This window comes from Lepisma saccharinum, chromosome 2 (genome assembly GCF_977018435.1).
Source record: "Lepisma saccharinum chromosome 2, izLepSacc3.1, whole genome shotgun sequence".
Lineage (NCBI taxonomy): Eukaryota > Metazoa > Arthropoda > Insecta > Zygentoma > Lepismatidae > Lepisma > Lepisma saccharinum.
Window position 1 is genome coordinate 35173857 of NC_139230.1, and position 15041 is coordinate 35188897.

Below are 15041 nucleotides of genomic sequence, written 5' to 3' on the forward strand. Positions count from 1 at the left end.
CAGAATGGTGTCCTTTAATCCACAAGACTGCATACTTTCCGATAGGTATATCTTTGATGACTGGACCATAAATGAACATTAATAACTTTTCAATTGTATTTATAAATGGTATAATTTATGCTTCAATTCTATTTCCTTTGAGGTGAGGGGGATACAAACATCCCTGGCAGGTAGAGGTGTGTGGGATCCCGAAAAGTCGGGACCAACTTTGGAAAAAAAAATTCCCGTCTTTTCGGGATCCCGAGCAGTCGGGAAATACCCAATGGCCATTTTAAAAAGTCGTTAATTTTCGACGTTTTCTGCATTCTAAGTTTCTGTAAGTTATTGAAAATTGTTAGTTTTTATTTCAGAAATGCAAAAAGCAATCACTTAAATTGAAAATGATGTGGAAAATTTGAGATTGTCAGACCTTCAGGAAATATCGAACATTTCCCGTACCCGAATGTCGGGATTTTAAAAATTTTCCGTCCCGGCCAGTGATGTGCCGTAGACTATAAGTTTACGTCGACATGCGTTGTCTACACGTAATATACGCGTAGATTACATTGGGTTGTAGTTTACATAGACTACGGAGACAATCTAATGTGAATTTAAATTCATTTTCAAGGGTTTCATGAGAAGGAAGTGGCATTTTCAACTATATTTGTTCCTAACGAACTGAAAAGAATCCTATTTACAACAAAATGTATCTTATCTTCTATCATCAACTATGGAAGAACATAAAGAGTATGCAAAAAACAACAACAGATGGCAGTCGTGAGGCAAGAGTGGTCTTTTCCCCATAAAACACTAGAATATTTCCTATATTAGGTTTCTTCCTAGGTGAGAAATTGTTCGAATTTGGAAGAAAGAGTATGAAAAGTTCTCCTCACACATCAGTAACTGATACTCAGTACAATTTTCTTTTAATTCCACGGCGCCCTTTGATAAGTTATCACCTTTCGCCATGTTGTTTACATAGATTACGTCATCTACGTGTATAAAATTGTCTACCTGTAAAATGTAGACTATCGTTGTTTACGCGTAGACGCACATCACTGGTCCCGGCCCAAAAGAATCTGACCCGTACACCCCTGCTGGCAGGGAAAGAAATAATATGTTTCTTTGGCTCGGAATATTTTTTGTGGGTGGATCCCCGCCATCCCCCTCGTTAATTCGCACACTGAATATACGTAATACGCTCTCAACAATAAAGGTTAGTAAATAAGAGTCATTTTCTTTCAGTCGGTAATTTTTTCTGTTCACCTGGTAACTTTTCAAATGCAAACTGGCACTATGTTAAGGATGTTAAGTCATAACATTATGGCAGCTGTGCGTGCCGCTGTTGCAGAAACACATGATTAGAAGATGTACTAGAGGAAAAAAGACTTTGTTATTGAAATGGGCTGAAATAATAAATGATATAAGTGAAACATTGCTAGCTCTAAGCAGATGCTTCATATAATCAAACACGTTTAGAGGTATAGTATATTGTTCATGCATTAGTTTGCGTAGAATTATTATTTAAAACATTCAACACCATTTCGTACTGTCATCAAGTTACTATTTGTAACTGTGTATACTCGCATGATACCTGAAAAGTATTTTTTTCAAACTCACTCTTTGTTTAGAAATATCTGTCTGACAAGAGAAAAAGGCAAATTCACAAGGGTTATTTCTGATCTAAGCCTTCGTCACTGTGTAAGGAACGCTTCGAATCTATAGGTAGGGTGGAAGAAAATAGTATTTATTAATATTTTAGAAGTTACTTTAACCTAGAAGGCCATAAACATCAGCTTCCTGATTCAACCTTACTAAAAAAAAAGATAAACTTGTCAGGGCGACCCAATTTACTTGGTATCTGAAGGGTGGGGAACTTTGCCTCACCGGGAATCGAACCCAGGGTTCCATGATTACAAGGTGATAGCGCGTAGCAATACACACAATTTCTACTTTGGTCAAACTCCATAGATGTTAGTAAGCACACACGGTGGAGGCTTACTGCAGTAATCGTGATTACATATTACATCTTCTGTGCAGTGAACAACCATTTTTTGACATGCCTTTTGTATGTGTCAGGTTTGGTGCCCTTAGCATTAGAATAGCATTAGAATTACACTCCTGCAGGCTTATGTAACGATGTCAGGTGGTTTTTGTTGTGGTGTTGTTATTTATAACGTTGGGGTAGGTTAGGTTTCATTACCTTAGTGTTTTTGCACATCAGAGCTCTTGGTGCATCTTCCCCCCACAAAAACATGTACACACAACTGCAATTTACAAGCTTGCCACTTGTTCAATCTACTTTCATATACACCTAAAAATATAAAATAGTGCTTACTATTTGAGCTTTTGTGACCGGTAGTTGCAAGATTTTTAAAAAAAAAATAACATTATCTTTCTCAAGACACTTATCACAGGGTGGCTAGTCACAAGTTTCAAAACTTTGAAAGTAGATTTCGAGTGTTTATTGGGAGGTAAATTTCTCGTATCGGACAAACGGATTTCTTCAAATTTACAGGAGAAATTAATTACCGAATGCAGTTTCTTTATACTTGTGTAAGTTCGGGGAAGTGTTTTCTCGCATCGTTCATTGAATTTTGCTGGTAAATCATCTATTTTTCGATATAAATGTGCGACCGATGCACGAAAGCTCTTGCATCCATTTACTTCCAGGTGGATGTAGCCTGTGTGAGATGACGTAATCCCAGTCAGTGTTTCCAAACACGTGATTTTGTAACTGAAGAAGGTACGTTTCCGCAAATGGTTCGTGGGGCTATGTGAGAATGGTGTGTGGGGCTACGCATATTTTTTCGATACCAATTTTTAACTATTGTAACCTATACGTGACCCTACCTAACCTAAGCTTACCGGAAATGGTTTGTGCGGCTATGTATGAATGGTTCGTGGGGCTATGCATCAATGGTTTGTGGGGGTACGTAGGTATTTTTGGGTGCAGTGGGGTGGAACACTGCATCCCGAGTACGGTAGTGAAACTGTGACCGCCATTTTCTGTGTTACCGAAGGCAAAAAAAAGGAAGAAAACTTACTCATTATGTCACAAATAGAGCTTATTTCCGTGAAATAAGCGAAATGCCACTTTCAGCAGTGTCTCTCAATGCAGAATATGTAAGTACGAATATTCCAATTAAATGAACTAGCAAATTTCACCCGTTTGTCCGATACGAGAAATTTACCGAGAAATTTACCGATTGGGATTTCCCAGTGACTTGTTTTTTTATTATTATTACTTATTTTGGCAACTACCCACCAAAGAAACTGAAAAATGTAAGCAGGGTTGTCTATTTTGCCCACGTGTTGTGAAAAAGACAGGTAGAACTGAGTTGTATATATATATATTTCAATATTATGCTTAAAAATATGGCCGCGCTTGCAATGAAAGCATATACTACTAATAAAACTTCACACCTGTGTCACGTGACAGCAGCAGCAGTCCATATTGGAACAGCCTGCAATGTTTTCCAGCTCCATGCTGTGCCAAAAAAAACCAACTTACATGTCACCCACTCAAAAATATATGCACACTGATGTAACTTGAAACACCATTCGTTAACAATTAAAGAATGTGCACATCCATGTAGCAGGCCAGGTCATAGATTATGCACTTACACAGTTTAAAACCTGTTGAAAAAAGCTCAAAAAGTATTTTCACCACCTGGTGAAGCTAGTCACGGAGCGAATGTAGAATATGGAGGATATCTCCAATTTTAATATTTTGTATACTAACTAAATTTGGCCTTCTAATCATGAATCTGTTGTTAAAATGCGGGGGTAATGTCTGGAAATCGTGAAAAAGCTGACGTAAGTTGAGAATTTTTTTTTAAAAGCTGTATCGCATTGTTTTACGAACAAAATTTTAACCAAGCTTGCCTAACCTTACCGGAAATGGTTCATGGCGCTATCCATGAATGGTTCGTGGGGCTATCCGTCAATGGTTTGTGGGGCTACCCATTCATAATGTACTGATCTGAAGGCCAAAATTAGTTAATCTACCAAATATTAACAAAATTCAAGATACTTGCTTAACCCTAGCCTTACCCGAAAAAGTTTTGTGAGGATATCAGTTAAATCTTTTCCCAATGAGCGCATATTGTAACAAAATATAAGTTTCGTAGCACTAGCTTCCTCACTTTCCAAGATGCCATTTTTCTAGAACGCTCAAACACCGTTGCCAAACCTACCTCTAATCAAAGTCCGCATTCTACATGCTCTTCTACCTTGTCTTTCTCACTGTCCAAGCAACAACTAATGCTCTGCAAGTAACGAAGGAACAGTGTGGCAACGCTGTAGACAGCCCAACGAATTGCCGAACGTTACTTGTTCATATCATCATACATGGTTGTTATGTTTATGTATGCAGAATGATTGCGGTAATGAACATAATTTTGCGACATATATAGACGTAAGTGTACAATTTTTACACGTGACCCCCCAAATCTTAACTCCAGATACGTTACCACGACTGCATATTTAGTGAGTATAAGAAGTAGGAAAGGAATTGGAGACATTCTCTATATTGTGCATTCATACCATAGTCACTCCGTAAAAATATATATTTTAAAAATAAAGTACAACTTTTTCCTGGTAGTAATGTATCTGCACATTCAATTTGTGTTGTTTGGTTGACGTAATCAGAAACTATTTAGTATTTTTTTCATAAAAATGTATTTCATTATCTGAATAGAAAGTTTTCACATTTTATGTCAACATAATTAAAGAATTGGACCCAAGTTCCGATTTTTTAATTCTGTATTTATCATGGTGCACAGGCATTTTTTACGTGGTTTGATTTTTAATTGTGTCTTTTAACAGTTTCTGGAGAATGTCCTTTCCCATCCATATAATCCTGTGTGATTCTTTGTTTCCGAACAGCCATTCATTTACTGTCGGTAACACTTTACTATACCGGAGATGGATTTCTTCAAATTTACAGGAGAAAGTACTTATGCAAATCATTTTCTGTAGCGTTGTTGATGTTCGGGAATGTAGTTTTGATCCATTTTAATGCGAATGCATGTGGTTTTCTACAAAAATATATTTCCGACACGCTATTGCCGCTGCCGCCATATGTTTTCTGCACGAGAGCACAATTCGCTCCCGTATTGTCCGTATATGCTAAATTGAACGAAAGGAGTGCTAATTCAACCTAACCTAACAGGCCTAACCTAACCTATTAGGCATACCTCATCCCCGTGATGGTTCGTGGGGCTATCGTGAATTTTTGGGCTAACGTCAATGGTTTTTGGGGCTGCCCGTGGAAGGTTTGTGGGGAATAAGGGACAACAGTAAGTACTCGTTATTGTAAGAAATAGACATTATTTTCGTTAGAAATTCATTTTTTTCACCTAAAGAAATGTTCCGCAATGCAGAATAGTACATTAGCAATGTAAAAAATTGCGAAATAAATCATTGATAGGTGTCTCCGGTATAGTAAAGTAGTACCTTACTGTCATCTTGGATATGGACTGCTGCTTCCATCTACTTCATGTTTGTGGGGTGGGAATCATTAAATCCCTTCATTGTTTTGTTAGGTTAGGCAGATCAAGTTTAGGACTCTCAGCATTTGTAAAATATCCCTAAATTTTTTTTGTTGTTATGTTAGGTGAGTCAGGTTTAATGCTCTTAGCATTGATAATGAAAGTTTCGCACCTTTCAAATGATTCAACTAAATAAAGTAAAACGTTCTGTTGTAAAATATTTCACAAACAGTTTGATTCTAAGCTTCCTAGATGGTGTAATACATGCATTCGTAAACTCCAGCCAAGTCAGCCAAAGCTACATCTGTTCCAGAACTCAATCCAAGTATGGCTAGCTCCACCCACTTCTGGTTCCATGACACCACAATGACATATCTGGTTTACTTGGCTCACAATATTTGAATGCTCTTCTCGATGTGACAAAAACTAGCAGCAGCTTTCTTTCAATGGCCATTGACTGGCAATTATTTATTTGATGCCTTCGTAAATCAGAAAGACATCTGAAGGAGAAGGTGTAGTTAATATTTTGGTAAATATGCGATAACGCCCGGACACCTTTCACTCATTTATTTCCTTAATTTTACCACTGGTACTTACTTATTTTGCCTTGCGGATAATTCTTTAAGGTGAAGTTATTCTTTTTTCCATAAAATACTGTCAACTTTTCATATTACGATTGATTATTTGTCTAACTTGTTCCGCTTCTGTAATAGACAATATGGCGTGCACTCGTAATGGATCATCACACGTCATGACGTGCCAGCTTGTGTTTTGTCGATTTTCAGTGCGCAGGCAGTGTTTCAAACCTTCATGACTGAAAATTACGTACTCTTTCGATTTTTTTTTCATGTTTACCTCCACAAACCATGCACGTTAGCCACAAAAACCATCCACGGGTAGCCCCACAAACCATTGACGTTAGCCCCAAAATCCATCCATGGGTAGCCCCACAAACCATTGACGTTAGCCCCAAAAACCATCCACGGATAGCCCCACAAATCATTTGCACAAGGTTAGGTTAGGCCTGTTAGGTTAGGTTCCATTAGCACTCATTTCACCCCTAAATTCATCGAAAAAAGAAAGCGCGGCGAACATAGTTAAAAATAGAAATTTTCGTAAAAAGAAGGGACGTTTGGAAACACTGCAGAGATTGCGTGACTTTCAACGCTCTCGCCATCTGCACGCACACAATAGAAACAATGGCATAATGTGGCAGCAATGACAATTTCTTACGTAAAAAGTGATTAATTCTTGTTCGGCAGCATTAAACTATGAAGTTTTTACTTTCTGTGAAAGAAAATACCTCCAAGAACGTCCAGAATGCTAAAGAAACTTATTTCAGTAAGTACTTTCTCCTGTAAATTTGAAGAAATCCATCCGGGCGATATCGCATATTTACCAATATTTTTTTATAATTATTTCCATAGATGGATGTGTTGGAAAATCTGGTATCCATAGAGAAAAAAGGGTACTTTAGTATCATACGGACTACCTTATTTGTCTACGTTAAATTATATTCCCCTCGCAAACATGAGTCATTTGGTTAGGTTAGGTTTTCTTTTGCTTTCCCAGAAAACAGACTGTCTGAAATGAGGTAATCCGTATAATACTAAAGTACCGAAAAAAAGTATAAAACCATTAAAGAAGTTTTTGATCTGAAATATTTTTTTGAAGCTGCTTCATTTATCTTAATTCAATGTTATTAGTTGGTGTTAATACACGGTACACTAAACTAAATTCACCATACAATAAAATACAAAAAAAATAATTATTTTCGATATTTAGACAAAGTTATTGTTGATTATTTTGGTTATTTTCTGTGCCAATTTCTAAAAGTTATCAACATTTTCTATTAATTTCCATTAACCCATTAGTGCATAAAGTTTACTAATAATGTTTTTTGCATTTTTTTCATAATTTTGGTACTCATGGGGTGCAAATATGAAACAAATACAATAATTTCAGTTTTATTGTTGGTAACAATGGAACTACGGGGTGTGCAATATATTGCACGCTATGCATAGTTAACATGTGTATTGTTTATTCACATCACAATTAAGAACTTGGTTTCAACTCAGAACATTTTTTTCAGTGAAACCTATGACTTTACTTAATACTACAAATTGTTACAAGCTTTAACGATTTGCACATTTTAACATTTTTTGAATAAAAACAATAATTATAATCATATATTTTAATTGGTTATCAGTTTTCACGTGGTATTGTAGGATACACTCAGGATGGAGTCCCACGTTACATTTGTTACATACGTATTTAGCTCTCCATGAACACTTTTCATTTGCACATCTCATGACTTTTGGTATTTTCACTGGCCAATGATTCATCCTGTCATACCGCTCACCGACTAATGGAGTTGCTGCTTGCTTTCCCTGGTGTGTAGCTGTTCCAAACATTTTTAACAAAGCAAGAGCTATGTATCTTTGAAAGAGAGAAGGGATTCTGTACTGTTTCTTGAATTCACCTTTTTAGCCAAAATCGAAGCGTTGGAAACCGAAACGTCCAAAAAATATGCAAATATGGGTCACCACCACTTTTTCTGCCTAATTCGTCTGCGGTAGGCATCTACAATTTGGTCCATTTGGTCCACTCCTCCCATCTCTTTATTGTAGCGAAATACAAGAATCGGTTGCGTGACTGTAATTTTTGCTCTTTTTGCCTGAGACCAATGATTGGCTTGGCCAAATGAGAGTTCCTCAAAGTTTGTAGCTAGGGTAACGACGCTATTGTCGTTCCACCGTACAAGAAGTACATCATCACACGAACAATAATCATGCTCTCCTCTATCCTTCTTTCTCATGACCTTCTTTTCCACTAGTCCATTTTATTGTTCTTCCATCCTGTATTGTCCCTGTAGCGCATATGCCATATGCAGATAGCTCTATCATAAAAGCTACAGAGGTGAAATAATTGTCAAAAAAACTTTATGCCCTGCATTTGGAGGAATATCAGCTGATTTTATAAAAGATAACACAATATGTATAGGCCGCAGACTTCTGAAATCCCAAGAGGAAATAGTCCGGCGGAGTGAGATCGTGAGACCTGTGTGGCCATAGTGGCTTCGTAATGATGCGTCCAGGTAACACAGATTCAAACAAATGTTACATGGGTTGCGTGACTTTTTGATCACTCGGTAGAATTTCGTGCACATTTAACCTGAAAAAAGGAAAAATTTTATTGAGAAAAGGAACATATGCACGTATTGATAAATTAGTGTTTGAAGTAAAAAACGAGAACAGTATATGCCCTCTTTATGAATAAATTTCATTATTTTCTAACAAAAAACAATAACAAGCTACATACATTGTTGTATAACAAGGCTCAACAATTACATAAAGAAATCATGAAGGAAAAGCTAGTGCAACATTTCAAGCAGAATGCAAGCCACAATCATGAAACAATGGCTTTCAAGAGGTTGCTATGCATAGCGTACAATATATTGTACACCTAACTTTTATTGTTTCCAGATATCTATGTAAACCAATTCTTTGTGCAAAGATTGACTGTACACAATCATGCAATACACAGCTTCCTGGTAAACAAAAAATAGTTAAACGAAATGTAAAATAAAACTTATAATTTGAAATTTGCTTACCCAGTGCGTGTCACTTGAAAATCTCTTTTAGCCATTTTTAAAACTACTTCTTCTTCTTCAGCTTCAACAATCACAATAGCCAGGACGTTATTAAAAATGTGATTCTTGATGTTCCGAAAACCGTCTTATACAAATACAGAATCATTTTTAGAATTTGATAGAAGAATATTAATGAATGTACAATATATTGCACACTATGCACTAATGGGTTAATGTAGCCGAGCTTTATAAAGAAGGTAGATTTAGTGCCATTTACACCTAATACTACTTCCAAATGCAAGTTAATAGCTTTTTAAACTCTCGGAATTCTCTGTGGTCAAGCAGATAATCCACCACGGTGTTCATAAACTACATTTTTGGACAGCTTTGATGGTGTCAACATGACGTTTCCTATGTCTGCTTAAGCCACTCATAAGACCTGGGCTGCCTTGGGTGGAGTTTAAAAACATATGCAATGGGTAATGCTGTTGCTATGTGAGCAATTTCCAGGGTTAGATTCCAAGAGGAGGCACATTTCTACGTATCCAACTTTAACCCTCCGTCATAAGTGCCCTCATAGTAGCACAAATGTCCTGCGTGCAGCACTCTGTGCCACCCTATCGTAACCAACGTTATTTACATGAATTGTTGATGCAAATCGGTGTTGAAATACACTAGCACTTACTGGATATCAAACAAAATATATGTGAATGCAAACACGTCCATTTTTGAGATTTTAATTAGCTATTAAAGGAGATAAACTAAAAAAATGAGAGAAAGTGTCTCATAGAATTACAAGCTTATACGCTAATGCACCAAGATATTATTCTAAAAATAATTAGAACTTTGCCATCTAATGAAGGAACTAAAATACGAACTCAACCATTCACAAAATTTTCAATGTATTTTTCAAAAATTTTCAGCATACTTTTGAAAATGAATTGAAATTATACAACTTATATGGGCTTAAAAAGGTGCTATTTGTTCCAAATTCTCAATCAAGATCTTACTGACTCACAGAAAAAGCTATCAAACACAACTCGAAGGAATTTACAAAATATTTTTAAAATGTTCAAATCTCAATATATTTCTCCTACTTTTCTGAGATATAAGTAAAGAAGAACGCCATACTGACTCAAATAAAAGGAACCAAATGTTGTCACTTTTCAATATTGTTATTTTGACAACTCTGACATTTCGTATGGGTTACTACAAAAGTTTCTGCATACAAATAATTTGCATTCCGAACAACATGCTGTAATTTTATTCTTATTTCCACCAAATTCATGGCTGGCATGCTATGATTTAAGGTAGGAAACGTTCCCCCCGAGTGCCGCAAAAGGGGGACTGGCAACTTCAAAGGCATATAAGCAACTGAAAGAATGCCAGAAAAAAGGTGCAAACACCTCTCTCTTTTAGTGGGAATGGTGTAGATAGGTTAACTAGTGATTTCCCGGTTTATTATTGCACTGCTGAGGAAAATAGTTCACTCACAGTGCCGCCGCATGGGTTACGTAGGGTTAAACTGGTTTCACAGTCCCAATTAGCCTATCTGACTATGCAGTGCTTTTTATTTTTCCACCAGCTGGGGGGGGGGGGGTGATATAATGAAATTTTAAATATGGATACAATTTTTGAAGCCATAAAGCAAGATTATGCACATGGTTATTTTGGCATAACAGCCCTTGAGGGCCAGTGAAATGAAATGAAAAAAGTTGATGCTATTGAAGGGGCATCAAACTTTGAACTTTCGGCAAGTGAAACTGACACATTACCGCTAGGCCACTTGGCAGTAGGAAAGGAGAGGAAATTTCAGAAACAGCTTCACTGTCATTGGCCAAAGGTCCAGATGAATCTTAATAAACCATTCAGGTTCTTCATGTCACATTTGCAATTTTATGTTGCTATAGTGCAACCACAAGCAAAAAAACCTGCGCAGACCATCAACTCCTGTGCACCGTACTCCTGCATGGAGGGGAGGGGCAGAGTGGAACATGCTTCCTTATGGCCCAAGCTGAACGGAAGAAGGGAAAGGTTCAAGGAGACTTTTCGGCAAAGGTTCTTTTCCTTGTGGTCTCTCTATATTTTGTTAGTGTCAGCAAAAATTTCATCTCTCTCCTTCACTAGAATTTGTATCACTGTGGTTCTTTGAAGTTCAAATCCTTATGAAAATTGCCATTGCTGAAACACATTGGTTGTGTCAAAAGCTTCTGTGATGTTCTTCAATAGCCCTGTCTAGTTCGCTGCACTTTTTACTAGGGTTACCAGACGTCCGGTTTTTCCCGGACATGCCCTACATTTTATCCTTATGTCCAGCATCCGGGAGGAATTTGAAAAATATCATAAATGTACTACATTTTGAGCGTCACATAATATTAATTAGGAAAATACGTAACAGAAAGAAATCATGCAAGTTACAAGTCTATGGACTGTGCTTCAAAACTCAATAGTGAAATTTATTTCGATTCAGTCACAAAAAGATAAAAAGTTCGTCCTGCTATTAAACAAACAGGAAAACTGAAGCAATTAATGATCAAAGTTTAGGGACCACTTTTTGATAACATCACTGTTCAATGCCTGAGCAGAATTTCTTGCATTAGGGTTTATACTGATGGAACAAGGTGTTGCCCATTCTTATTCAATATTCAATATAATTTGATTGTAAAGCTGGGGTATAGAGAACAAAGTTATTCAGGGTGTCTGCCAGTCAAAGAAAGTCGTGGAAGGCAAGAAAATGTAAAGAAATCAACAAGTAGGTCAAGAAGTCAATAAAAAGACAATAAATTATTCTTGTGGTCAAGAATTTTTGCTATCATAATGACTGATTGGTTGATTTAGTTTATTTTACTTTACTTTTTCTGTCCCTTTGGCTAATCGCGAAGATGAGGATAAATGATGGATGAAGGGACAGTCACAAACATATAGGGACAACCGACACAAGCCTCACATAAGATTATACTGACTGTGAGTCCAGACACCAAAGCCTCGCTTGTCTGCCAAACACAGTTCAGGATGCATTAATACGAGAAATTCTTAAATTTAGCTTCAGTTTTCATCTTAACTGACCCTTTGGTAGGGGTTTTCGTTAAATAAATATTTATTTTCAAGTTTACTGAAGTAGGGGTTGAATAAATAAACGTTAAGAAAAACGGAAAAAAGAGGTCTAGAAAAATCCACAAAAAGTTAAGAATTGTGGATGTGTTATTTTGGTAGGCACCCTGTTATTGAACTAAAACTACCCAAGATGAAACTTCTGGAACCATTTTAAATTATGGTAATTGCTGAATATTTGTTTGCCATTACAGATTCAAACGTTGATAGAGTAATTTCATTACCATCAGCACAACAGACTCACGAGAGAGGTTATTTTTTCATAAAGTCTGTAAAATGTTTGGTACTGGTCCCTATAATTTCAAAGAGTTTGACTGTCCACTCTAACATAAATATAGTTTGACTAAACCTGAAATTTTCATAAAAATTGTCTCCTCTGAGAAGTACCACTTAAATCATGTAGTAAGAGGTGCATTGATTAGTATGATTGAAAGTTTGCATTTAAAAATACATTAAGAATTTCTTTTTTTTAAACTGAAAAGTGTCATTTTTCAACTATTTTCTAACGTGTTCTATAGAAATGTGTATTATTTATTGAGAATATTTTGTGTCCTACATTTTGACAATGTCCTACATTTCCCTTACAGTGATATGGTAACCCTACTTTTTACACACTGTGTAGTGCAGGTGTACCCCCAGTGTCAGGTTGGTGCAAGGAAATTACGTTCAACCAACTAGACGAATAGTGGTATTTAAGTTCAGAAGATTCAACAAATGCCTGTCTGCTGCTTTAAACGTTCATTTGATTAGTTAGCACGCACCACATGACCATACACCACATGCTAGACCACTCCAGAATGTAGTGGAAATGATGCAGACACCAAATACAGTACTTGACACCAAATCGACAAAGTAGAAGAGTCTGTGTTGCACCGTTGTAACCAACAGGACGGTTCAGTGCAAAGAGAGTCAAAAAGTGCAGTGAAGTGTCAGGTTTCATTTCCATACACTCTTCAATTCCAAGTTCATCTTTTTAACATTTATCTCAGCCCTAATTTGTCTGTAACTGTATTTTTATATATTTATTTATTTATACAGTGGTATTTTGTATTCCATAAATGTTAACGAGAGATAAAATTGAAGTCACTTCTTTTCTTTCCAGCATGTAAATGAGAAATGAGACGCACCCAAACCATGTTTCTATTTAGTTTTGGTTTAATTTTGATGGTGGTTTATTTCGTTTGCTGGACTTCCTCTGGAGCAGACACTAGAAGATACTCATCACAAGAATACATGTTCATGTGCCATGTATCTTATGAGGTAAGACATTTCAAGTCATTGTTTGAACAGAGATTAAGGAAGATGTGGTGTGAGACATGTTTGTACCTTTTATGCACAATCGTTGGATAAAATCTGCCATATAACCCATGGCCCAAAATTAAACTTTAGTTGAAAACAAAACCCAGTGCAAGGCTGAGGCAGCCCTGGGATCTGCAAGTACAGGGGATTTCTGGATTCTTAATTGAATTGTTGATTTAAGTCCACTTTATGCACAGGTAGGCTAATCGGGACTGGAACCACAGTTTAAGAGTTTAATCCAAACCACTGTGCAATGTGCCTCCACCAGGTATCGAACCAGGGACCCCTTGTTTACAAGGAGATAACATTATGACTATGCCATCGTGGTGGCCCGGTTCTTGTTTTTCTTTGTACTGAATGCTCCTTTACAGTATCATCTCTTTACAGAGGCCCTACCTCCCCGATGACATAGTGGTAATGTTGTTGCCTTGTAATGAAGGGGTCCCAGGTTCAATACGTATCAGAAGAACTTGTGGTTTGGATCCCATTTTAAACTGTAAGTCCAGTCCCAATTAGGCTATCTGCGTATAAAGTGGACTTAAAAAAACAGAAACTCAATCAATCGAGTATCACCTTTATCATTGGCATTTTGTTTTGTGATGTAGATAATTCTTGTGACCTCTAAAAAATTTCATTGGTGCTAATGGGGTTGTTTGCCCCCTTATTAAATGCCGAGTTCAAAAAGCCAAAGTACAGCTCACCACTCAGGAGATTATCCCCAACGGAAGTGAAGTGACGTAGCACTATTAGGGTTGGGGGAGTGCACCCTGAGTGAGAAACACATGTGGGCTTGCTGTAACTGGTGCAGCGACGCAAGTTGTTTAGGGTTACCTGGACAAAACCTCTTTTTCGGGTCTTAAAAATGGTCCGGGTGGATTTTTAGAAAAATTTGGAAATATCCCCTTTTCTGGGATAAAGACAACTGCTTCAAGATCAGTAACAAAATGTTATTTGTAAATAATTGTTAATATTGTTTCCGTTTTCTATTTCAAAGTAAGGAAATACAACTCTCTCAGTTGCAAGCACAAGGACAAGAAATTTTTTTTCCAACATAGAGAATTTGTTGAACTTTTGCGTCTCTTACGTTGTTGACGCTCGCAATGTGGTGTGTTGATTTCAAAGCATTTGCGACATCTACCGTGGCTCATGGTGAGCAGCAAGTTTCTAACAATAGGTAAGAATATCGATATCCACGGTTTACTTGGACTTGAATTTAGAAATAAACAGTATTTTTTAACTGCTCTACTCTTAGTTGTTACATGGTAGTGGAGAAGTGAAGTTCTGTCGATCAGTGATCTGAACTATTCCGAAACTCAAATGTGTTTTTAGTGACAACTTACCAAAACTGTTTCCTGACTTTAGGCCTAAAAAAACTCTGAGGCAAAGTGCCAATTTATGTTATTCTTTTAAAGTAAGAGACCAAGTTTCACAACCGCATAATATTACGGGCATAGTGAATAAATATTTGAATATTCAGACATTTGCCTATAATGAGGGCTATTATTAGTTAAAATTGTTTTACAGGACTGTGTGAACTAACCAAAACACCAGTAAGCACAAAACGT

The 15041-nt window shown here is 36.8% G+C and overlaps 1 protein-coding gene across 1 annotated transcript in view; it reads left to right on the forward strand.

Annotated features, from left to right (window-relative positions):
• The first annotated feature begins 1309 nt into the window (after positions 1 to 1309).
• GlcAT-S (Glucuronyltransferase S) overlaps positions 1310 to 15041 on the forward strand; it is a 48245-nt gene continuing 34513 nt past the window's right edge. Inside the window, exons 1-2 of the mRNA XM_083117260.1 lie at positions 1310 to 1460; positions 13280 to 13437. Coding sequence (XP_082973386.1) covers positions 13294 to 13437 — 144 coding nt within the window. The 5' untranslated portion in view covers positions 1310 to 1460; positions 13280 to 13293. The remainder of the gene's footprint in view (positions 1461 to 13279; positions 13438 to 15041) is intronic.